General features: G+C 47.1%; 1 protein-coding gene across 1 annotated transcript in view; it reads right to left on the bottom strand.

Moving 5' to 3' along the window:
• DNAH1 (dynein axonemal heavy chain 1) overlaps positions 1 to 25,180 on the bottom strand; it is an 84,266-nt gene that overhangs the window by 45,144 nt on the left and 13,942 nt on the right. Inside the window, exons 8-19 of the mRNA XM_063115129.1 lie at positions 8,606 to 8,763; positions 7,539 to 7,750; positions 6,496 to 6,794; positions 5,244 to 5,394; positions 4,262 to 4,455; positions 3,931 to 4,156; positions 3,256 to 3,375; positions 2,747 to 2,829; positions 1,565 to 1,706; positions 966 to 1,121; positions 356 to 554; positions 23 to 276 (exon numbers count right to left, since the gene is read on the bottom strand). Of these exons, the coding sequence (XP_062971199.1) occupies positions 23 to 276; positions 356 to 554; positions 966 to 1,121; positions 1,565 to 1,706; positions 2,747 to 2,829; positions 3,256 to 3,375; positions 3,931 to 4,156; positions 4,262 to 4,455; positions 5,244 to 5,394; positions 6,496 to 6,794; positions 7,539 to 7,750; positions 8,606 to 8,763 (2,194 nt within the window). The remainder of the gene's footprint in view (positions 1 to 22; positions 277 to 355; positions 555 to 965; positions 1,122 to 1,564; positions 1,707 to 2,746; positions 2,830 to 3,255; positions 3,376 to 3,930; positions 4,157 to 4,261; positions 4,456 to 5,243; positions 5,395 to 6,495; positions 6,795 to 7,538; positions 7,751 to 8,605; positions 8,764 to 25,180) is intronic.

Here is a 25,180-nt window from a genome sequence, read left to right as displayed (position 1 = left end):
GGGGCTGCTGGTGGCTGCCCACCTGCTCAATGGCATACTCCTTGCCGGCCACCTCGGCCACCTTGCTGATGCTCTCAATATGATCCTGCAGGTTCATCTCGAGGCAGCGGGCAAAGGTCAGGTTGGCTTTGGGTCTGACATTGATGTTGATCTCATTTGACAGTATATCCCAGTGCCGGTTCCGCATGCCGGGGTTGCGCAGCCCCTGGATCAGCGGGATGTATGGCTTGAAGTCCTCGATGCGGGCCCGGATGTCTAAGGCCACCTCCTGGCAGGCTGCCAAGCAGAGACGGCAGGAATGAGTGGCAGCCAGCACAGGCAGGAAAAGAGGGGACTGGCTGGCTTGGCCACCTACCTGGGATGTCCTTGAACTGCTTCACGCATTTGTGCATGGTCTTGAAGGACTCGATGACGTTCTTCTCCAGCTGCTCGGCATCGATGGCTGACAAGGGGTCATTCATCCAGCTCTCAGACCAGCGCAGCCAGTCAGAGGCTGTGGTCCAGAGGTCCAGGTAGGGCTGGAATTCCTTCACCATCCTGGAGAGCTTGTCGTACTGTAAGGACAGAGGGCAGGGCTGGGGCTGTCTCAGGATGCTTCCCAGTCTCTCTCCACACTGCTCCTTCTTGGCCCAGGTCCTCTCTCCTCCCTTGCTCCTAGTTGCTGTCCCTGATCCTGGCCCCATGGCCCCAGGCCTGGCCTCCCTGCTTCCTGCCCCACCCAGGCTCTGGGCCCTGAGCTGTTGAGCAAGGTCTGGGCTGACCCTCAGTCCTCCTGCCTGGTTCCAGCAGACTCTTCTACCAGAGGGCCAGGGCTGGATTATCTCCACATGGCAACCTGCTCAGTTCTGCCCCCCCAAATGCCAGAGCCCTGCCACCTGGCAACTGGATTCTGATGTGGCTGCAGACATGAGCTGCTTCCTCAAGCCCTGGGGGTTTAGGAGGGCAGGGTGCCACAGGAGGCCTACATTGGTAATGGGCAAGCCAAAGATGCGCTCGCGGTTGTTGTAGAGCATTGCCAGCTGCTGGCAGTCCTTCAGCTGCTTCTTGACCCGCCGCACCTCGTTGGCAATCTCGTGTGCTCGCGTGATGTCCACGTGGGTAGAGAAGCCAGCCACCACCAGCTGTGGGCCAAGGAGCAATGGATCAGATAGATGCCTCTGCAGCCCCACCTGTGCCCACGCATTCCCACACACACCCAGGGCATCAGCTCCTCCCAGTTCTGAGGGGACTTTGTGCTCCTGGAGTGAGCAGCCTCCTAGCCCACCACAGGCAAGGTGCCTGCTTCATGGCAACATGGCAAGGCCAGGGGGAGACCCAGTGCCCCAGACACTGTGCCCACTGCCCACTGAGGTGCCAAGGACACAACAGAAGAGTTGGGGTCTTTCCTACTCTGATTTTCTGGAGCTTGCTGTCCAGGTATCTCTTTGGCCTTTTGGTTCATTCTTTCAGCCATTTATTCATTCATCCATCCGCTCGTCCATCACACACTGACATGGCACTGCCTGAATGCAAGTGTGTGTGTGGCAGGGAGAGTGTCCTAGCACAGAGTCTCAGCACAGCCCACCTGCAGCCCTTCCAGCTTCTCCTGGAAGTTGTTCTGATCCATGACCTGGATTTTCCGGAACTTCTCCTCATCCTCGACATGCTGCTGCCGTACCATCTCTATCTGCCCAAGGATCTTAGAAGGCCAGTTGCTGGCAGCCCATCTAGCCGGTTTGGGGGTGGGGATGGGGGGAATGCCACAGCTGAAATGATGGGGTGGAAAGGCCGGGCAGGGGCATCCTGCCAGGCACCTAGGTAGCCAGAGTGAAGGTAGGAACAGAGGGGAATTCAGGCTGGAGGGCTGGGCAACCAGTAAGTCTAGGTGAGCTGAGAGGCAACCCCTGCTCTGCCCTCTGGGAGCTGCAGTCAACATCCAGTGAGATGTAGATCCCATGTGCCCAGTGCAAGGACGGGAGCACAGGAGAAATGAAAGAAGCGGTGCCGAGCTGCCTCTTAAGCCCCAGGGTCTGGAGGGGCGTCACCTGAGATGAGGCAAATTGACAGTCTCTAGCCTGTATGTCCTTGGTGACCAACCAGGGCCACCAGGCCAGCTTCCTTCATATCAGACCAACTCCCCTCACCTGACAGACACAGGGATCTGTAGAATTCCGGGCTTCCACCTGCAGCTGGCCTAGAAATGCTGACCCTGGGGGAACCCAACCCCCACCCCCGAGCGCCAGGATACCCTGTCGGGCTGGTGTTTTGGGATCCTGGGCAAGGCCCTGATGGTGCTGGAGGCCCCCCAGCTGTGAGGTAGGGCTGGGTGAGAGGTCTCTAGTGGCCTCAGTAAGGCTTGGTTGGAAGAGGGTTCCTGAGGCCGTTTTCTCACAAGGCTCTTGAACTGGTGGAGCAAGTGCCCTTCGCCAGGGACTGTCTGCCAGGCTGGGCTTTGCCTTCTTTCACTGCACCCAAAGACTCCCAACAGCCCCAGCCACGAACAAGGGGACCCTAGGTCCAGGTGAACATTTGTATATCAAGCTGTTGACAGGATAGAGACAAGGATAGGGGAGCAGCTGGATTCATAGGCTAAGAGGCCCAGATGATTTCCTTCTGCCCATAGGCCTCCCAGCCCTGCCTGGTCCTGGCCCATGTGTGGAGCCATGCTTCCAGCATCTGGCAGGGCGTTTCTGGTGTGACCACACAACTGCAGCAGAGCACCTCTTCCCCCACCTCCTGCTGTCCACCCACCCAAGCTCCCACTCACTTGTCATTGAAGTCATCTGTGGTGAGGTTGTAAAGGAATTCGTCCATGACCTGGTAGTTGTCCATAACCTTCACAATCCGCTCCTGCATGGACAGGTGGTGATGAGAACTACATGCATGCCAAGGAGGTGGGGGCACTGGGACTGAGCTCCCAAAGTGGCTGGGTGCTAAGGAATGGCTCCCTTCCAGAAAGGGGAGACCTGGGGTTGGGGAGGGGGCACAGGGTGCAAGGCCAGCACTAGGCTCGGGGTTCCAAGGGCCATGGCCGCCACACCTCCAACTTCCAACACCCTGACCCATGCTTTCAGCCCTCCTGACCTCCCAGACACCATAGCTCTGAACCTCTACCATGCCCCCAGCTCATAACCCCGGACCCCACCTGTCCTCTGTGTATCTACCTCAACTCTGGCCTCTTGGCTCCTGCTCTCTCAGCCCCTGCTTGCCCCAGCCCTCAGACTCTGAACACCAGCCCCTTGCCTCCCAGCTCCGTGACCTGTGCGCCTGCCTCACCTCCAGCCCCACCAGCTTCTCGGGGATGCCCTTCATCCACTCGCGCAGCTCAGCCAGCTCCTCGATGCTGTTGGGCTTCTCGTAGATCTTGCGGCTGATGCTGCGGAACTCCTCACAGATCTGGCAGTGGTAGGGGAGCGCTGGGGAGGGCAGTGTGCCCTTCCCCTGTCTTCCCTGGGGCCTACTCTTCCTTCTTGGTCCTCAATGTCTCCCAACAGATAACTGTACCTCCCACCACACCCTGAGGTGCTTTCCAAGAGGGGTGTTCTTGGTGGGCTCCCTGGCTTGCGGAGGCCTCTCAGTGGGGCAAGCGCATCACCTAGTGCACTTCAGCCTCCCGGCCTCCTCTGGCCCCACCAACACACACAGGACTTCTGAGACCCACACTTGCACATCTCAGCTCTGTGAAGCCATCCATCCCGGGGTGTACTTCATGAGGAATTCCCAGGCTTCTACAAGTCTGGGGAAGGAGGTAGAAACCCCCCTTTCATGTGACCTCCCATATAGGACAGCTCCCTATATCAGGGCAGAATGACTTCTAGTTCCTTCCATTGGCCTGGGCACCTGCAGGCACCCCTAGCCCTGCCTGGGGACATCTTGCTAGCAGAAGCACACTGTGTATGTGAGGGTATGTGTATTGCTGTGGTCACTGGGGTCAGGTAGGTGGGCACTTACACTGTCCACCTGCTTGTGCAGGTTCTTGGCCAGGATGTCCAGCATGGAAGTGGCCAGGGCTTTGCGCTTCTTGGAGAGGCTCTGCTTGATGTTGTCGACATTGATGTAGAAGGGCCCGATGATGATGCTGCTGGGCAATGAGTTGTCCAGGATCTCTTTCTCCCGTAGGTGGGTGAGCACCATCTCTCGCACCTCCTCAGCCGACGGGCACTGCGTCTGGTAGGCCCTGAAGACAAACAACGAGGAGGCAGAGGATGGTGAGCAGGATGGGCAGGGGATACACACACACAGACACGGCACAGATGCCACACACATGCACACACATATGCACCTGAGGAAAGTGGCAATGTCGTTGTTGTTCAGCTCCAGGTACTTTCTGTACTCCTTGGCATACGCCTGCAGTGGGATCATGGCCTTGCGCATAGCATTGGCAATGACGGCCCGTAGCTCCTCCACCAGGGGCTCATGAAGCCCCACTGACTCCAGCAGGGGGTTGCCACTGATAAAGATGTTCTCTGTCACCAGCTGCTGAGGGAAGGGACCAGGAGGGGCAGAGCCAGATGAGTCATGGGGCAGGCGAGCAGAGGGGTTGAAAAGTTGGGGTCCTTGAGGCAGGATGTGGCCTAAAGACTGAGAGGGTGGCAGTGCAATCAAGCACAGAGGGTATGGTGTAGGGGTCGGGGAGAGGCTTTGCTGCAATATCTTTTAGAGGGGGCTGCAGACTAATACAAATGTCCACTTTTGTCTGGGCCTGACTCAGCCAGTGCCAAGGAAAGGAACAGAAGGGGCAAGCAGGGCACTGATGGCTCTGATTGACCAGCAAGGGAGACAACAGGGGACTTGAGTTACATAGGCTCTTGGGCCTGGGGTAGTAGGCGGTGTGCAGTTGGGGGTGTGTGTGGCGGTGGTAACTAGTGAGGACTTTTGACAAGGGGACCTGTATCCACCTCTAGAGACAGAGGAGAGAGGCCAGGAGCTACGTGGGATCTGGGTCTACACATGGCTGTGGCAAGAGTGGTCCAGCAAGTTCAGGATTCAAATCACAGTTCTGACACTTAGTAGCTATGTGACCTCAGGCTAGCAATTAGACTTCTCTAAGCCTCATCTACAAAATGAGATACTAACAGTTCACAGTTCAGTCTGTGGTGAGGATTAAATGAGATATTTGCAGATTACAGGGCTGGGCACACTACTCGCCAGGTGGGAGGCCTGTGATAAAGACAAACTGCTCTTATATTTGCAGCAGCACCATAGGGAGCCACCAGCAGCCAGGGCAGCAGGTGCCCCAGGCCCACTCAAGATGTGGCACGTACCTTCTCCAGCTGGGGCACAGTATGGGTGGCCAGGATGCCTTTGTCAAAGAGGTTGAGCAGAGATGTCTCAAACTGCTCCAGTGGTGTACTGTAGTGCACTCCCGAGCTGTCCAGCACCAGGTCCACAATGAACAGGGGATTCTTCCGGGGCCTGTGGGCAATGGCTGAGCTGACAGTGGGCAGGGGCCTGAGGAGGTCTGCATGCAGGAGGCTCAGCCCTCTGCCCTTCCTGCTAGCACTATGACTCTCCAGCTTCTCTGTGCACAAAACTTCCCTCCTTCTTCCTCCAAGTTAACAGAGAGAACTACCTGGGACAGCCAAACAGGTTCTTCTGCTCCTGCCATATGCCCAAAGGTCCACAGGCACCCCAAGAGAGGGGGGACCCCCGCCCCTGTCCTGAGGGTCATCAGGACAGGCAGCCAGGCTCTGGGCACTCGCGACCCCATACTCTCCTTGGGAGCCTGTCATCCCTGACATCAGGTGCCCGATACACACCAACAACCCTCTAGCCTCCATCCCAGCTGGGGCTTCTCTGATGGCTTTTGACCACACTTAGAATAAATCCAGCCCCCAGTTGTGTCCCGAGCAGGTGCTGTGTGATCTGGCCTGGTCCCTGCGACCCGTCTCACTTCATCCTGACCAACCCTCCCTGCCAACCTCTCTTTCCTCAACTGCCCCAAGCTCTTTCTCCCCTCGGTGCCTCTGCATGGAGGGGTTGGTCCCTTTACCTCATGCCCACTCATCTGCTCATGACTGATTTCTTCTCACATCTCAGGTCTTGGCACAGATACCACCTCCTGCATGACCCCTAGCAAAAGCTCACCCCGAGTGTGTATCTTAGCCCCTGCCAAAATCGGCAATGACTATGTCTGTTTACGTACTTGCTTGTCGTCTGTCTTCCCTGTGAGACCAGGGACCATGTTTGTGTTTCCCTAGAACACTTGCTCCCCTAGAACTGTACCTGGTTCATGGCAAATGCTCAAAGAGTATTTCTCAACTGAGTAATGACTGACTGGGTGAATGAAGGTCACCAGAAGAAATGCAAGCCAGAGCTGGTGGGACATTGCCCAGCAGCCTGGCAGGGGGGGGGATTGGGGAGGGGGCACACTCTCTCTGCTGTCTGGGACCTGGCAGTGCTGGACCCCCTGGCCCTGGCTGTCCTAGTCCCCCCACGCTGCACCAGCCCAGCCACTGGAGCCTGGCAAGGAATAGTTCTGGTATCAACAGGTGCCTCTGCCTAGCCAGGCCCCACCTGTAGGGGCTATTTATGAAGTCTTCACCCCAGACCATGTCTTCAGTGCAGTCAAGCACGCTGCAGCAGGCATCGCTGATGAACTGCGAGAAGCTCGCAAGCGAGTCCTGCACCAGGGAGCGCAGCGTGTCCTGCAGCATGTACTTGATCAGCTCCATCAGCTTGCGCAGCTTTGACATGAGGTACACCTCCCAGTTGGTCTCACAGAGGTTGTACCAGCCCTTGCTCGTGTCATGCAGGCTGCTGCGCATGGCTACCTTCAGTGTGTTGATCCAGCTGTCCTTGAGGAACATCTGCACCTGGAGTGGCCACAGGCATCATCACATGGCTACCCCAGAAACCCACCACCCATAGCCACCATGCTCGGGGGCTCTGTGCACTAGGGTGCTTGGGGCAGCCCCAGGACTCATCTGACTGTGAAGGGATCTCCCCCACCTGAACTTACTGCCAAGCCCTGCCAACCAACACCCTCATGTGACCCCAGGACCCATAGCTGTTCAGAGGGGGAGGAGGGAGGGAAGCAAGGAGGGAGAGGCAGCAGAGCAGAGCTTTCCCTCTAGCCACTGGAGAGGGACAGAGACAGAATGAGACAAGAGAGAGGCATAGAGACAGAGAACAAGACCAAAACAGGAAGAGGGAAATACACACATAGAATGAGACAGAGAGAGGCAGAGAGACACAGAACAGAGTGGAGAGGCTGCACCCCACCTCCCTCACACCCCAATCTTCAGGTCGATATGGGTGTACATGGGGTTCCTGCTCCCCTTTCCAAGACAAGGGGTGTGCTTCAGAGGCAACCAGGGTTGGGATGGAAAACAATTGGAAAGGGAACTAACCTACCCTGGTTCTCCTTTTCTCTGCAAGATAAGCCATCACCCTCAGTCCCTACCTCAGCCTCCAACAAGATCTAGAAGAGGCCAAGGCCGGGTTTTGAGAAAAGCAGGGTTCACAGCCTCGGTGTGTGGCCCACTGGCCTGGGGCTTCCCCAGGGGCCTCTGACCTGTGCCTGTCAGCCCCAAGGGCTGCCCTTGATGCCCACACACCTGGGAGAAGGTCTGCGACTGGATCTGCTCAAACTCCTCCAGGCGGCTGCACTTGGAGAGGCTCGAGTGGAACAGGGACATAGTGGTCACTTTGTTGCACTCAGCCCGCACCTTGCTCAGGGCCGTGATGACCTCAGACCGCGTGAACAGAGACTTGAAGGTGAAGTCCTCCTTCTGCTCCCGGAAGGGGTACTTGGGGATACTCACTAGCCCTGCAGGGGTGGGGGCCAAGGACCAGTATCAGACCTGCTGGGCCAGCGTCAGACCTGCCTGAGACGCACCAGGGGTCACAATGGACCTACAGTTTGCTTGATGGAGGGATACGACTCCTGCCTCCTCCCTGGAACCCTTCTTTTCACACAGCCTGCTGAGTGACCCCAAGGCCCCACAGTAGGGTGCCTTCTCTGGGATGTGTAAAGGCATTCCATCAAAGCCCCACTGGTCACAGACCCCTTTGAGAACTGGGTGACAACTGCAGACCCTCTCCCCATCCACTCCCGCCTGCGCTGTACATAACCTGAGGCCCATCTGGAGCCTGCCCTGGAGCACCAAGGAAGGAGGATGTGAGCACCATTCCCTCTGTCCATGCCCCGGCCTGCCTCCTAGGCATATCACACATGGGAAGCCGGCCCAGGAAAGTTAGCAGGGATCAGTGAGCTCAAAGCAAGGAGGGCTCTTGGGAACCCAGGGTCCTGCCCTGAGACTGGTCTGCACGTGTCATATGGGGCCACAGTAATGCCAAACCTACCCTTGCTACTGGAGAAAGGGCTATATGACCTCTGGGTGAGATCATCAAATTCCCTTTCATCTGCTTCTGAATGGCTGCTTTCCTAGTACACATCTACCTTGCAACTTCTGCGCTAGTCAGACTATTTTTTACAAGAGGCTTCCTCCCCCTCCCCTGAGCCCTCCAGGCAGCTGGGAAAAGAAGGAGGATGAGTGCTGGGGACTGGAGCTGCACAGGAGTGTCAGGCTGATGATACCTATAGCGGAAGACACACGACCCTAGAAGAGGAAGGCGGAAGGGTACTCTGGCCAGGTGGGTGGCCATGTCCAGTAACCCTCACCTTGCTTGGGCACCTTTTCCTCCTCCTTCTTAGGCAGGGTCACGTAGGAGAATGTGTCAGGCTTGGAAGAGACAATTTGGTCAAAGCTGATCTTGTTCATGCTACGCTCATAGTCCAGGCTGACTTCTCTGGCGAGACTGCTGAGGTGCTCCAGAACCCTGCCCATGGAGATGGGGGTGAGGGAGTCAGGGGGTTCCCCACCCCTGTCCACCACCTGGTAGCAGGCTCTGCTGTGGCATGGACCTGGGGACACAAATTTGAGGCTTTCCCTCCAGATTCACGGGCACATCCTGCCTGCCCCTGAGCTGCTAACACCCATCACCCATCCCCAGCTTCTTTCATACCCAGCCCATCATCACATCAGTCCCTGATTCTGTCCATTTGGCTTCCCACTTCCCAATGTCATCCTCATGTAGGCCACACTCCCTGTCTGTCCCCTCACCCCCATCCCTGCCCAGAACAATCTACTCCCCACAAGACTCAAATCTGATCATATCCTTCTCCTACTTAAGCCCCATCCCTGGGGAGGGGGGGATAGTGAGAAGTTGGTTAATGGACACAAAACAGCTAGATAGGAAAAATAAGTTCTATGGGTGTACAGTTGAGCTAGGCATGTATAATTAACAATAATTTACTGTATGTTATCAAATGGCTAGAAGAGAAGAGATTGAATGTCCCCATCACAAAGAAATGATTAAGTTTTGTAATGATGAATATGTTAATTACCCTAATTTGATAGTCACACATTGTATACATGCATTGAAACTCTGTACCCCAGTATGTATAATCAATACATTTCAATTAAAAAAAAAAACAAAACCCTTCCCTAGTTCCCTTGAATCTTAGAGTAAAGCCCAAACTCTCCCTGTGACCCAAGAGGCCCTTCTAGCTGGCCTGTCCCTATCCTCCTCACAGGCCACACCCTGTTCCCACCCAGCTCCTGCCCCAGGCAGCCCCTCTGAGTTCCTGGAGGCAATGCATTCTCACTCACCTCAGAGCCCTTGTGTATGCTGTTCCTGCTGGTGGCCACACTTATCCATCCAGCCCCCTCCTGCCTGAGCAGCCTGGACTCATCACTTGGGGTTTCTGTCCTGGGCACATTTCACCTCCTCTGGATGCTCCCAAAGTGCTCCCCCTGTCCTGACACCCCTGGCACCATTCAGTGTCTGCTCCCCACTGGACAGTAAGCACAGGGTGAGGGACAGCATGTGTGTGTGTGTGTGTGTGGCTGGGGGTGGGGGAGGGGTGTTGCTGAGCATCCAGCTCATGGTCATTTCTGCCCCTTGCACAGGCCTGGCATTCTAAGGGGCACCCAGTACACAGGTGCTGAGCACACACATAAAGAAATGAACGAAAGCATGTTCATGGCTCAGAACCCCAAGTGGCAAGCAGCGAGGGCCCTGGCAGGAGGTGGACCATGCCATCCAGGTGCCCTTGTTCTGGTCCTGGGGCACCCTTCACCCAGTCCCTTGCTCATGTGGGACTCTCTCCTCATGTTTCTTCTCTGCTTCTCAGCCCAGCAAACTCAGTTCAAGTGCTGCTTCCTCCAAGAAGCCATTACTGACTTTCACCTTCTGGCTCTGGGCTTTGATTTCCCTCTTCATCCTCACCTCCCTGGATATCACATCCCAGCCAGGATGAAGAAGCAGGTGGCATGGAGTGTGAGGGCAGGGCGTGGCAGTTTGGCCATTCACTGATGCAGAGAGTGTGGGCAAGTGACTCAACCCTCTGCATCTCAAGCCCCTCCTTGGAAAATGGTGAGGTGACAGCACCTGGGAGACCCTGAGCCCAGGGCCTGGTGCCCAGAAAGCTCCCACTGGGGGTCTGCTGGATAAATGTGATAAGGCAGTGATGATGCTAGAAGCCAGCTGTGAGCACTCAGAGAAGCCTCTGTTTCCCCAAACTGGCCTCTCGAAACCTCATCCAACAGCTGGCACAGCCCCTCCACAGCCTGGCCACCGATCCCACCGTGCATGCATGCCTGGCTCCTCACAGGGAATGTGCCCATGCCCTGTTGCCAGTCCCCAGGAGCCAAAGGCAGGCTCCAGAGAAGTGGGGCAGGGAGTCCTGGGCCTGGAAGCACCAGAGAGTGGCCCACTCACTGCCTGCACTCCACACGGCCCCTCTATGGAGGATGCCTACCCCTGAGCTCCTTTCAATTAGCAAATGTGTACTGGGTGCCTACAGTGTGCCAGCACCTGGGAGGTGCTAAGAATTCAGGATGTGCAAGGCGGATGTGACGCCATGACCAAGCCCAAGGGTGGGTGACCCCTACAGTTCACCCATCCCACTCTGGAGCAATACTACCTAGAATTTCATCCAGAAGTCAGAAGCCATTGGACAGGAACAAGCCCATCTCGCAGCCCCAAATCCATCTGCCTACAAAGGTAGAGGGCGTGCCCTGCTCCTGTGAAGAGCCTGGCCGGCCTCCCTTCATGTTGGGCCCTGCCTGCTCCCGCCTTCTCTTTCCAGCCACCTCACTCTCTCCGCTTTCCCTCCTAGCCCCTCCCAACAGTCCCCACACACTGGTGTCTCCCCCCATTAGAAACCGTCCTTTGATCTCACTCCCTCCAATCACCATTTCATCTCTTCTTGTCCCTTTATGGCAAAACCGGAGCCCTTCACTTCCTCCCCCCTCCCTTCCCCCTCCTGCACGGAGGCTGTTCTAGCTGAGCTCACCAGTTATCCAGTCCTGCTCTGTTCCCATCTCACCAGAATCTCAGAGATTTGACACAGTGGATCTCTCCCTCCTTCCTGCACCATGTTCTTCACGAAGCTTCCAGGACACTCTTCTCCTTGTTCTTCCTCATCTCCCTGACTTCTAAACGTTGGCCTGTCCTGGAACTCAGTCCTGAGACCCCCCCCCCTCTTCTCCAGCTACACCTTTCCCCAGGTGAGCCCAGCCAGTCTCAGGGTCTACACACCATCTATTCTATTCACTGAGAACCCGCAAATGTATCCACAGTTCCAACCTCTCTCCTCATTTATCCACCTGCCCACTCGACATTACCACTAAGACGTCTCACATGAGGCGGGCGAGACTCACAACCCAGGTTGCCTGGATCCCACCTAGTCCCCCCACCCAAGAAGATGTCTCACAATGTGTCAAATCTAGCGTGTGGAAAAGCAAACTTTTCATTTCTCTCCATGCCCTGCCCCACACTTGCCCCCCCCAGTCTTCCTTGTCTCAGTAGCAGCATCGTCCTGCACCCAACTGATCAAAACCCGGGGGCGATCCTTGCCTCTTCCCTTCACTGTATGTGCACCTGGCACATTCAGTCCATTAGCAGTTCTCATGGGCCCTAGCTCCAAAGAAATTCCCAACGTATCCACTTCTCTCCTGCTCCCTAGCCACTACCCTGGTCCTAGCCACCATCATCTCCTCTGGCCTGGATGATGGCATTAGTGTCTTCACTGATAGCTCTGCTTCCTCTCTTGCCTCCTTACAGCCCATTCTCCACTTGGCAAAAAAGATATTTTAAATATGCTCTGCTCAAAGTGGCCAATGGCTTCTCACAGACCATAAGCGAGTTGTTACAGTCTTTACCACAGCCTGCGTGATTGGCCCAGCCTCCCCCATGGCCTCTCCCCTGCCACTGTTGCCCTCTCTCACAACCCTGCAGCCACACTGACCCTGTCCTGCTTCTCAAATACCCCAAACTTGTCCCTACCTTCAGCCTCTACACTGTCATTCCCTCTCCCAGAATCCTCTTTTTCCCTTGCTTTTTTAGGCCTCAACTCCAACGTTATCACTTCTGTGAGGCCTTCCCTAACCACCTAATGTAAAGTAGCCTCTTCAAGACATCCCTATTCCCTTCCTTGCTTTGTCTTCACAGTCCTTATCAGAACCCCAAATTATTTTTCACTGTCTGTCTTCCTGGCTGGGCTTGGAGCGCAGGCCTTTGTGAGTATGTTCACTGCTCTTCCCCTAACGCCAAGCACAGGACGGACACTTCCACACACATGGCTGGTTGCCTGGCTGAATTCACTTCCTCCCTTCTTTCTCAGTTTTGTTCCAGAATCCAATCCTTCCTCACTTGACTCAAGGGAAGATTACTACTCTTCCAGCTCCAGGGGTACATCTCAACTAGTCTAAACGAATCATGGTGGAACTTGCCCGGACTATAACTGATTTAGGAGCAGAAACATGTCCCAGTTATGATCAACGACTGATGCAGAGATACAGTCAAGCCCCCTTGTTCTGTCTCCCTTAGGACAAATTCTTTGGTGCCATTTATGCTCCAGAGTTACCCATGGGATCAGGCTGAGACAAGATTTCTCCGAAAACCACATCTTTGCCACCTCTTGTAGATGTCTCCTGAAAGGACTTTATCAAAAACTTGCACATCAATCACTTGCACAAGAACCACCAAATCAGGATCTGCTTCTAGAGAATCCAATCTAAGACAGGATTCAATGGACCCTGGACCATGCTGTGTTCCCGAGACTGCTATTACCATCTTGCCTGAGAAGCCAGGGTGCACTGAGAAAGAGCCCTGACTACCAAGCCTGGAACATCCTGCATTGGATTTCTTGTACAGGTGGAGCAATGCGTTTTCCTGCTGTCTAAGGCAATCTGAGCCAGGTATCTTTGATACTTACAACCAAGAAAAAAAAAAAAAACATTCTAAATGGTATAAAACTAAAGAAATGGAACTCTGGACAGTCAAGGTAGGGTAATTACATCAATTCAAATCTCCCAGCACACCCTCAAAAGAAGGAAGAAAAGACTACCAAAACTCACACATTTAGCACAACTAGAATAAAGAAAATGCCTCAACATCAAGTTAGAAAAATAAACATCAACTCCCAGTGAACTATCTCTCACACTACTGCTACAAGTCTTCAAGGAGAACGAGGGCAATCTAAGAAAAACTGCAGAAAAGAGCAATAGTTGTAGCCCCAAGACTGATCTAAAATCCTTCCAGAAAAAGAAACTGCACTCTAACTGCAAAAATACTGAAAAAGCATCCTGGTAAATCACTTACTATAAGGAAAGGACTTAAGGGCATGCAATTCAAGGTAGTATTTTTGAAAGGCATAACTTATGAGAGAGAAAGTGAAAGGAGAGGAGCCCTTTAGAGACTGGAGGGTAAGGAAAAAGAAGCAAAAATGAAAATTTGAGTTCCATAGATAAGCGAGAACAAAAAACTTGGAAGACACACAATCCGTCTGCCCAACACACACACACACACACACACACACACACACACACACACACACACACACACACACACACACACACACACACACACACACACACACACACACACACACACACACACACACACACACACACACACACACACACACACACACACACACACACACCCACCCACCCATCCGTTTAAAAACTAGTTTGCAGGACCGGCCTGTGGCTCACTCGGGAGAGTGTGGTGCTGATAAAACCAAGGCCATGGGTTCGGATCCCATATAGGGATGGCTGGTTGGCTCACTGGGTGAGTGTGGTGCTGACAACACCAAGTCAAGGGTTAAGATCCCCTTACTGGTCATCTTTAAAAACAAACAAACAAAAAAACTAGTTTGCTACACTGACAGAAGAGGGCGCCCTTGAACTAGGAATCTTGCAAATCACCCCAAATCAAAGCAATAAATAGATGAACGCAGACTACATTTATATAAGATTTATATTTTTCTATAAGAAAAAAGAGAGCATCTTAACTGATCAAAATTCCCATCCGCTCCTCAAAAAATCAAGAAGAAAATTATTATTATTATTATTATTTTTTAATTTTATTTTGTCGATATACATTGTAGCTGATTATTGCTCCCCATCACCAAAACCTCCCTCCCTTCTCCCTCCCCCCTCCCCCCCAACAATGTCCTTTCTGTTTGCTTGTTGTATCAACTTCAAATAATTGTGGTTGTTATATCTTCTTCCCCCCCCCCCCGGTTTGTGTGTGTGTGTGTGTGTATGTGTGTGTGTGAATTTATATATTAATTTTTAGCTCCCTCCAATAAGTGAGAACATGTGGTATTTCTCTTTCTGTGCCTGACTTGTTTCACTTAATATAATTCTCTCAAGGTCCATCCATGTTGTTGCAAATGGCAGTATTTCATTCGTTTTTATAGCTGAGTAGTATTCCATTGTGTAGATGTACCACATTTTCCGTAACCACTCCTCTGATGATGGACATTTGGGCTGGTTCCAACTCTTGGCTATTGTAAAGAGTGCTGCGATGAACATTGGGGAACAGGTATACCTTCGACTTGATGATTTCCATTCCTCTGGGTATATTCCCAACACTGGGATAGCTGGGTCGTATGGTAGATCTATCTGCAATTGTTTAAGGAACCTCCATACCATTTTCCATAGAGGCTGCACCATTTTGCAGTCCCACCAACAATGTATGAGAGTTCCTTTTTCTCCGCAGCCTCGCCAGCATTTATCGTTCATAGTCTTTTGGATTTTAGCCATCCTAACTGGGGTTAGATGGTATCTCAATGTGGTTTTGATTTGCATTTCCCGGATGCTGAGTGATGTTGAGCATTTTTTCATATGTCTGTTGGCCATTTGGATATCTTCCTTAGAGAAATGCCTACTTAGCTCTTTTGCCCATTTTTTAATTGGGTTGCTTGTTTTCAAGAAGAAAATTATAACACAATACTTCAAACAACCAAATATCTTCAAACAAGCTTTTGGGCATATGAAAAACCACCTAGAATCAGAAATTCAAAAATAAAACACAGAAATGGACAAAAAACAGAAAGAAAATATATTTAATTGAACTCAGGGAAAAAAAAATGAATGAGACAAAATTATGTCAGGGAGGGAAGAAGGTTAAATTACAAGGTACCCAAGAAAAAATAGAGTCAAATCAAAATGTAGTAAAGTACATTGAATAAAGGCAGGAATATAACTAAGGGGATGAAAATGAGAAAAGGAAAAAAACTGAAGAGGGTCAGAAAGTGGTTGAATTAGAAGATAAGCAAAGAAGCACTAATATATAGAGAGATATACAGATATAGATAAGGACATAGATACATAATGGAATCCCTGATGAAGATATGGGAAATAAAACAGTGAAACAAAACTAAAATTTAAAACTATAATCTAAGAGAAATTTCCAGAAATAAAAGAATACCTGAATCTATGTGTTATTGGGTACTTTGAAAATTGACCCAGAATGATCCCTAAGACATATCAATAAAATTACTAGACTTTAAAGATTAAAAAAAAATTATCAAGCAAAAAAATGAAACAACTTACGAAGGAAGGGGCATCAGGCTTCTTAAAAGCAACATATGAAGCAAGGCAACAAAAGAACAGCATTTAAAAAAAACTCAAGGAGTAAAAGTGTGAACAAAGAATTTTATAGCCAGTGAAGCTGTCCTTCAAGTTTTAAATGTGCAAGAACTCAAAGAACTCTATATCCTGGATCCCTGTGTGAGAAAGCTACTAGAAAAGGAATTTTATCCAAGCAATGGATGACAGGGGAAATTTTTTTTTTTAATGACTGATATATATAATAGAGTTAATTATATTTGTTCCTTTGTTTTGACGAAAACAAAGATCGAGATGAGAGTGGAAGAATATTATGTTAAAATAGTAAGTAGAAAAAAAGCAACTAAAAATGGGAGGTGAAGGGATGGGCTGGCTGCTTAGCTCACTTGTTTGGAGCATGGTGCTGATAACACCAAGGTCAAGGGTTCAGATCCCCATACCAGCCAGCCAAAAAAAAAAAAGAAAGAAAGGCGGGGGAAGAGACAGGAATGAGGAAAGTAGAATAGGATCAAAGATTATTGCACAGGAAATAGAAGAGAGTTAGAGGATACCATTAAAAACAGACAAACCAGATTTTAAAGAGTTAAATAGGAAAGCAAGGGATTACTGGGACTATAAAAGGTATAAGTAAAAAAGAAACCTCTAAAATAAAGGTACAAGTCTTCCTAAATACCAAAAGAAATTTGAAAAGTAAAATAACAAAGAAAACACATCATGCAGAGAAAGAATATGACAGAATTGAGATCAAACATATTAGTCATATCAATAAACATGAATGAGCTTAAATCACTTATTATAAGAAAAAGATTTTTAATTTGGCTCACAAAATAAGAACAAACTATATGCTGAAAATAAGAGACCTATCTAAAACAAACTAATTCAGAAAGGCTCAAAATAGAGGGATATATCAGATAAATAGAAACAATAAGAAAGCCACGTTACAATTCTAATATCAAAATAAAATCCAAGTCAAAAAGCATTAGAACTGGTGGACACTTTTTAATGTTAAAAGCCACAATTCATAATGATGATATAACACACTATTCTTAGTGGACCAAAGTAAGTGAAGGTATAGAAGACACAAATAACATAATCAATAAGATAGGTGCTATAAAATTTATATCTTTTATACCCTAATAATAAGGAACCATCTCTTCTCAAGTGCAAATGGAACATGCACAAAAATTGAGCATATATCAGGTCACAAAGAAACATCAGCGAGCTCTGTTTAGTAGAAATATAAATAACACTCTGTGACCTCAATGCAATGAAACTAGAAATTATTAACAAAAATTTTAACAAGGCTTTTCCCTTTAAAATAGAAAATTTAAAATCCTTGTATTATTATTATTATTATTAGCTCCTTATATTAAACAAGTCTCAAATTAAAGGAGAAATACAAATCAAATTTTTGGAATTAAAAAAACAATGAAATACTACATACAGAATCTGTGTGCTACTTTTAAAGCAATTATTAGAAAAAAGTTCATAGCCTTAAACAGATTTATCAGTAAGAGTAAAAATAAGTGAATTAAATTCCTAGCACGCATATGCACGTACACAAACACACACACACACACACACACACACACACACACACACACAACTATAAAAATAACAAAAGGTAAGCCAAAAGGAGGCACAAGGAAGGAAATAATAAAGATAAAAGTAGAAATTAATGGGGTAGAAAATTCTTTTTATGAAGCAAGCATAAACTTTTGTTTCAAACCGGAAAAAGACAGTACAAAAAACAAATTACAAACAAAAATTACTTATATCAACATAAAAGTTCTAAACAACACATTAATCAACATAATCCAACACCAACTTAAGAAATGATACACCATGGCCAACTGGGATTTATTAAAGGAGTGCAAGGTTATTTCAATATTAGGATATCTATTAATATAATACACCATGTTAATAGATCTAAGGAGATAAATCATATGATTATCTCCATAGCTACTTAAAAAAAAAACACTTAAGAAAATAGAAGGGCTGGCCAGTTAGCTCAGTTGGCTAAAGCACAGTGTTGATAACACCAAGGTCAAGGGTTCAGCTCTCTTTACCAGCCAGCCACCAAAAGACAAAAATGAAAAGAAAAGAGAAATCAATGGATACTTTAATATGAAAATACATAAATAAAGTCTTAAAGTTAGCTTTGTATGCTTAAAGGAAAACACTAGAAGAATTTGTACTATTATTAGGAAAAGACAAGGATGCGTACTATCTCCACTACTAGAAGAATTAGAAAATGTTGTACTGGAGGTATGAGAAAATGCAGTTAAACAAGAGAAAGTAAATAGAGGAATAAGAATTGGAAAAGAATAAGTAAAAGTATCTCTATTTACATATAATGTGTACTTAGAAAGCTCTAGAGAATTAATGATAAAACAAACTCAAACATTAGAAGAATTTCTAACATAAAAGGGTATAAAATTAGCATATGCTGGCCAGCTGCCAAAAATAAACAAAAGAACTGAAGATGCTTCTATTCAGTGAATAATAAATAAATAAATAAAATTAGCATAAAGAAAACAATAGACATAATAGTAAAGAAAATCCCATTTATAAAAGCAACAAAAATAAAATACTCAATAAGATTATGCAAAACTTATATGACCAAAACTTAAAGCACCCCTGAAAGATACAAAAGTAGAATTGAACAAATGGACAAACATTCCTTGCTTGTGTACAGGACAATTTAAGATCCTAAAGATGTCAGTCAGCTGTGCCTAAGGTAATTTAAAAATATAATGCAAGGGGCCAGCCTGTGGCTCACTCAGGAGAGTAAGGTGCTGATAACACCAAGGCCACAGGTTCGGATCCCTGTATAGGGATGGCTGGTTAGCTCACTTGGGAGAGTGTGGTGCTGACAACACCAAGTCAAGGGTTAAGATCCCCTTACGAGTCATCTTTAAAAAATACGTCTCTCTCTCTCTCTCTCTGTGTGTGTGTAATGCAATCTCAACAAAAATCCCAAGTGTCATTTTTTTTCTTTTTAAGGGGATCTTAACCCTTGACTTGGTGTTGTCAGAACCACGCTCACCCAATGAGCTAACCGGCCATCCCTATATGGGATCCAAACCCATGGCCTTGGTGTTATCAGCACCACACTCTCCCGAGCGAGCCACGGGCCAACCTAATACCAAGTGTTTTTATGAATAGAGCTAGACAAGTTGATACTGAAGCTTATATGGGAAAATAAGCATGCAAAACATTATCAAAATTCCAACATTTTTTGCAGAAACAGAAAAATCCATCCTAAAATTCACAGAATCTCAAGGGATACCAAATAGCCAAAACAATCTTGAAAATGAAGAACCAAGTTGGAGGAGGACTCACACTTTCTGATTTCAAAACTTACTACAGCTCTCTGCTTCCGCCATCTTGCAATGTGACATCCGGCGCTCACTGAAGTCACTACCAAAGAAAGCCATCACCAGATGTGTTTCCTGGACTTTGGACTTCCAGCCTCTGAAACTGGGTTTCAGAGTACCCTGAAGACTGACATAGGACTTCCGCTCTAGAATAATTCTCTGAGAAGCTGGGACAACCAAATCAGAAACAGCAGACACTGGTTCAGAGGATGGACCGGGGAGCCAGAACAATACTCACTAGTTGTGTGATTTTGGACAAGTAATACTCAGGAGACATCAGGACAATTTTTTCACAATTAAGAGTTAGATGGGACTTCCGGTCAAGATGGCGTAATAGACGGTCCCTAGTGTCACTCTCTCCCACAAATCAACCGATTTAAACTATAAAAACATAACAACAAGTGCATATGGAATGGGGAGACGTCCAGCAGGGGCGGCAGAAGCTCCGCGGAGACCACATGCCCTGCGGGGCCGCCGTCGCACGATCCAGCAGATAGGCTTCACCACCGCCACCCGGCTCCATTCCCAGCCCAGCCTAGTGCACACAGAATGGGGAGACATCCGGCAAGGGAGGCGGAGGCTCAGCAGAAACCACACACCCTGTGGGGCCACCACTGCGTGATCCAGCAGGTAGGCTTCACCACCGCCACCCGGCTCCATTCCCAGCCCAGCCTAGTGCACACAGAATGGGGAGACATCCGGCAAGGGAGGCGGAGGCTCAGCAGAAACCACACACCCTGTGGGGCCGCCACTGCGTGATCCAGCAGGTAGGCTTCACCACAGGCACCCGGCTCCATTCCCAGCCCAGCCTAGTGCACTCAGAGAAGGGAGACGTCCGGCAGGGGAGGCGGGAACTCCACGGGGACCACACTGCTGCCACGCGATCCAGCAGACCGGGCCAATGCATGTGGAGCACAAAGACGTCCGGCAAGGGAGATAGAAGCTCCGTAGAGTCCACACACCCTGTGGGGGGGGCCGCCGCCTCATGATCCAGCAGCAGGTAGGCTTCACTGTCGCCACCCGGCTCCAACCCAAGCCTGGCCTAGCGCGTACAGAGCAAGGAGACATCCTGTAGGGGAAGGGGAAGATCTGCAGAGACCACACGCTCTGCAGTGCCTCGGTGCATGCCAGCAGCCCGGGCCAGAGTGCAAAGAACAGGGAAAAGTCCTGCACAGGCAGTGGAAGCTCAGCAGAGACCACACACCCTGTGGTACCGCCCCGTGATCCAGAAGCCCGGCAGAGTCCAAGCTGACCAGAGAGGTGGCTCCCCGGAGAGGCCCAAGACCCGAGGCAACCACACACACAAGGCACTAGTGGCCAACTGACCAGTCACTGAGGTAGCCATACCAAATTGGCAACCACAGCAACATCTTAGTTAGTCAATAGTGTCAAACCTGTGGACTGTGAAACCCCCTGTCACAATGAATAAACATCAAAGAAAAGATACCAGAAATACGAAAAATCAAGAAAGTACAACACCAAAAGATAATAAATCTCAAGCTCTAGATCCTATAGAACAAGAAGCCCTTGAAATGACTGACAAGGAATTTCGAGTGATAATTTTAAGGAAATTAAATGAGATACAAGAAAACTCAGCTAGACATCATGATGAAACGAGGAAAAGTATACAGGACCTAAAAGAGGAAATGTACAAGGAAATCATTGTCCTGAAAAAAATTGTAGCAGAACTTGCCAAACTGAAGAAGTTATTCAGCGAAATAAAAAACACAATGGAAAGTTTAACCAGCAGGCTTGTGGAAGTTGAAGAGAGAACCTCTGAACTTGAAGATGGGCTGTTTGAAATAACACAAGCAGACAAAAAAAGAGAAAAAAGAATCAAAGGCATTGAAGAAAATCTGAGAGAGATATCAGATAACCTCAAGCGCTCAAATATCCGAGTCATTCCAGAAGGGGAGGAAAAAGGAGGTTGCATTGAAAACATATTCAACAAAATAGTGGCAGAAAACTTCCCAGGTATAGGAAAAATCACAGATCTTCAGATCCAGGAAGCTCAACGATCTCCAAATGTATTCAACCCACAAAGGTCTTCTCCAAGACATGTTATAGTCAAATTGGCAAAACTCAAAGACAAAGAGAGAGTCTTAAAAGCTGCAAGAGAGAAGCGTCAAACCACCTATAAGGGAGCCCCAATCAGGCTAACATCAGACTTTTCATCACAAACCCTAAAAGCCAGAAAGGAATGGGATGATATATTCAAATGACTAAAAGACAGATATTGTCAACCAAGAATACTCTACCCTGCAAGGCTATCCTTCCGAAATGAAGGGCAAATAGTATATTTCTCAGACAAACAAAAACTGTGGGAGTTCACTACCACACGACCACCCTTACAAGAAATTCTCAAGGGAGTACTGGGTTTGGTTCCTGAAAAATAACTACCACTGCCATAAAAACCCAAGAAAAATCAAAACCCACTAGTATAATAAAAATGGCATTCATGAAAAGAAAACAAACAAACAAAAAGGCTATCTACAACCTAAGGAACCAACAAACACAGAAAACAAACAGTAAATCAGAAAGCAAGGAACAAAAGACACCTAAAACAACCAAACAATCAATAAAATGCTAGGAATAAATCAACACCTTTCAATAACAACTCTTAATGTAAAACGCTTAAATTCCCCAATCAAAAGACACAGACTGGCTGACTGGATTAAAAAGGAGGACCCAACTATATGCTGCCTACAAGAGACCCACCTCACCCATAAAGACTCACATAGACTAAGAGTGAAAGGATGGAAAAAGATTTACCATGCAAACAGAAGAGAAAAATGAGCTGGAGTAGCTATTCTTATATCTGACAAAATAGACTTTAAACTAAAAACCATAAAAAGAGACAATGAGGGACACTACGTAATGATAGAAGGATTGACCCATGAAGAAGACATAACAATCATAAATATGTACACACCAAATGTTGGAGTAGCCAGATTTATAAAACAAATTCTATTAGACCTAATGAAGGAAATAGACACTAATACCATAATATCAGGGGACCCGAACACCCCACTGTCAATACTGGACAGATCATCCAGGCAAAGAATCAGCAGAGAAACACAAGATCTAAACAATAGTCTAGACCAATTAGACTTGGCAGATATCTACAGAACATTCCATCCAGCAACCTTAGAATATTCATTCTTCTCATCAGTACATGGATCATTCTCCAGGATAGATCACATATTAGGTCACAAATCAAGTCTCAACAAATTCAAAAACATTGGAATTATCCCATGTATTTTCTCAGACCATAATGGATTAAAACTAGAAATTAATAACAAATGAAACTCTGGAAACTATACAAACACATGGAAATTAAACAGCATTCTACTGAATGACATATGGGTCCAAGAAGAAATCAAGCAGGAAATCAAAAAATTTATTGAAACTAATGAAAATAATGATACATCATACCAAAACCTGTGGGATACTGCAAAAGCAGTATTAAGGGGGAAATTTATTGCATTAAATGCTCACCTCAGAAGAATGGAAAGATGGCAAGTGAACAACCTAACACTTCACCTTAAAGAACTAGAAAAACAAGAACAATCCAAACCTAACATTAGCAGATGGAAAGAAATCATTAAGATCAGAGCAGAACTGAATGAAATTGATACCCAAAAAACAATACAAAAGATCAATGAATCAAAAAGTTGGTTTTTTGAAAAGATAAATAAAATTGACAAACCATTAGCATGGCTAACAAAAAAAAGAGAGAAGATTCAAATAAGAAAAATTAGAAATGAAAAAGGCGATATTACAACTGATTCATCTGAAATACAAGGAATCATTTGAGACTATTATAAACAACTATACGCCAACAAATTTGAAAATCTGGAGGAAATGGATAAATTTCTGGACACACACAAGCTCCCAAAACTGAGCCATGAAGACGTAGAAAATCTGAACAGACCAATAACAATAAAGGAGATTGAAGCTGTTATCAGAAGGCTCCCAACAAAGAAAAGCCCAGGACCAGATGGATTCACAGCAGAATTTTACCAAACATTCAAAGAGGAATTGACACCGATTCTTTACAAACTATTCCAAAAGATTGAAACAGACGCAAATCTCCCAAACTCATTCTATGAAGCAAACATCATCCTGATACCAAAACCAGGTAAAGATATAACCAAAAAAGAAAACTACAGGCCGATATCCTTGATGAATATAGATGCAAAAATCCTCACTAAAATACTAGCAAACAGAATACAGCAACACATACGTAAAATTATTCACCACGATCAAGTGGGATTCATCCCAGGGATGCAAGGTTGGTTCAACATACACAAATCAATAAATGTGATACACCATATTAATAAACTCAAACACAAGGACCATAAGATCATCTCTATAGATGCTGAAAAAGCATTTGATAAAGTTCAGCACTCATTCATGACAAAGACCCTCTATAAGTTAGGTATAGAGGGAAAGTATCTCAACATAATTAAAGCCATATATGACAAACCCACTGCCAATATCATCCTGAATGGGGAAAAGCTGAAAGCTTTTCCTTTAAGAACAGGAACTAGACAAGGATGCCCACTCTCACCACTCCTATTCAACATAGTGTTGGAAATACTAGCCAGAGCAATCAGAGAAGAGAAGGAAATAAAGGGTATCCAGATCGGAAAAGATGAAGTCAAACTGTCCCTGTTTGCAGATGACATGATTCTATATATCGAACAGCCTAAAACCTCTACAAAAAAACTCTTGGAATTGATAAATGATTTCAGCACAGTAGCAGGATACAAAATCAACACACAAAAATCAGTAGCATTTCTTTTCTCCAATAGTGAACATGCAGAACGAGAAGTCAAGAAAGCCTGCCCATTTACAATAGCCACCAAAAAAATAAAATACTTAGGAATTGAGTTAACCAAGGAAGTGAAAAATCTCTGTAATGAGAACTACAAACCATGCTGAGAGAAATTAGAGAGGATACAAGAAGATGGAAAGATATCCCATGCTCTTCGATTGGAAGAATCAACATAGTGAAAATGTCCATACTACCCAAAGTGATATACAAATTCAATGCAATCCCCATCAAAATTCCAATGACATTTTTCTCAGAAATGGAAAGAACTATCCAGACATTTATATGGAATAATAAAAGACCACGCATAGCCAAAGCAATGCTGAGCAAAAAAAATAAAGCTGGAGGCATAACACTACCTGACTTTAAGCTATGCTACAAAGCTATAATAACCAAAACAGTATGGTACTGTCATAAAAACAGACACACTGATCAATGGAATAGAATAGAGAATCCAGAAATCAACCCACACACTTACTGCCATCTGATCTTTGACAAAGGCACCAAGCCTATTCACTGGGGAAGGGACTGCCTCTTCAGCAAATGGTGCTGGGATAACTGGATATCCATATGCAGGAGAATGAAACTAGACCCACACCTCTCACCATATACTAAAATCAACTCAAAATGGATTAAGGATTTAAATATACACCCTGAAACAATAAAACTTCTTAAAGAAAACATAGGAGAAACACTTCAGGAAATAGGACTGGACACAGACTTCATGAATATGACCCCAAAAGCTCAGGCAACCAAAGGAAAAATAAACAAATGGGATTATATCAAACTAAAAAGCTTCTGCACAGCAAAAGAAACAATTAGCAGAGTTAAAAGACAACCAACAGAGTGGGAGAAAATATTTGCAAAATATACATCTGACAAAGGATTAATATCCAGAATATATAAGAAACTCAAACAACTTTACAAGAAAAAAACAAGCAACCCAATTTAAAAATGGGCAAAAGAGCTAAGTAGGCATTTCTCTAAGGAATATATACAAATGGCCAACAGACATATAAGAAAGTCAAACAACTTTACAAGAAAAAAACAAGCAACCCAATTAAAAAATGGGCAAAAGAGATAAGTAGGCATTTCTCTAAGGAAGATATACA

This window comes from Cynocephalus volans, chromosome 11 (genome assembly GCF_027409185.1).
Source record: "Cynocephalus volans isolate mCynVol1 chromosome 11, mCynVol1.pri, whole genome shotgun sequence".
In the NCBI taxonomy this organism is placed as follows: Eukaryota; Metazoa; Chordata; class Mammalia; order Dermoptera; family Cynocephalidae; genus Cynocephalus; species Cynocephalus volans.
This window is presented reverse-complemented; position numbering and strand designations above follow the sequence as displayed.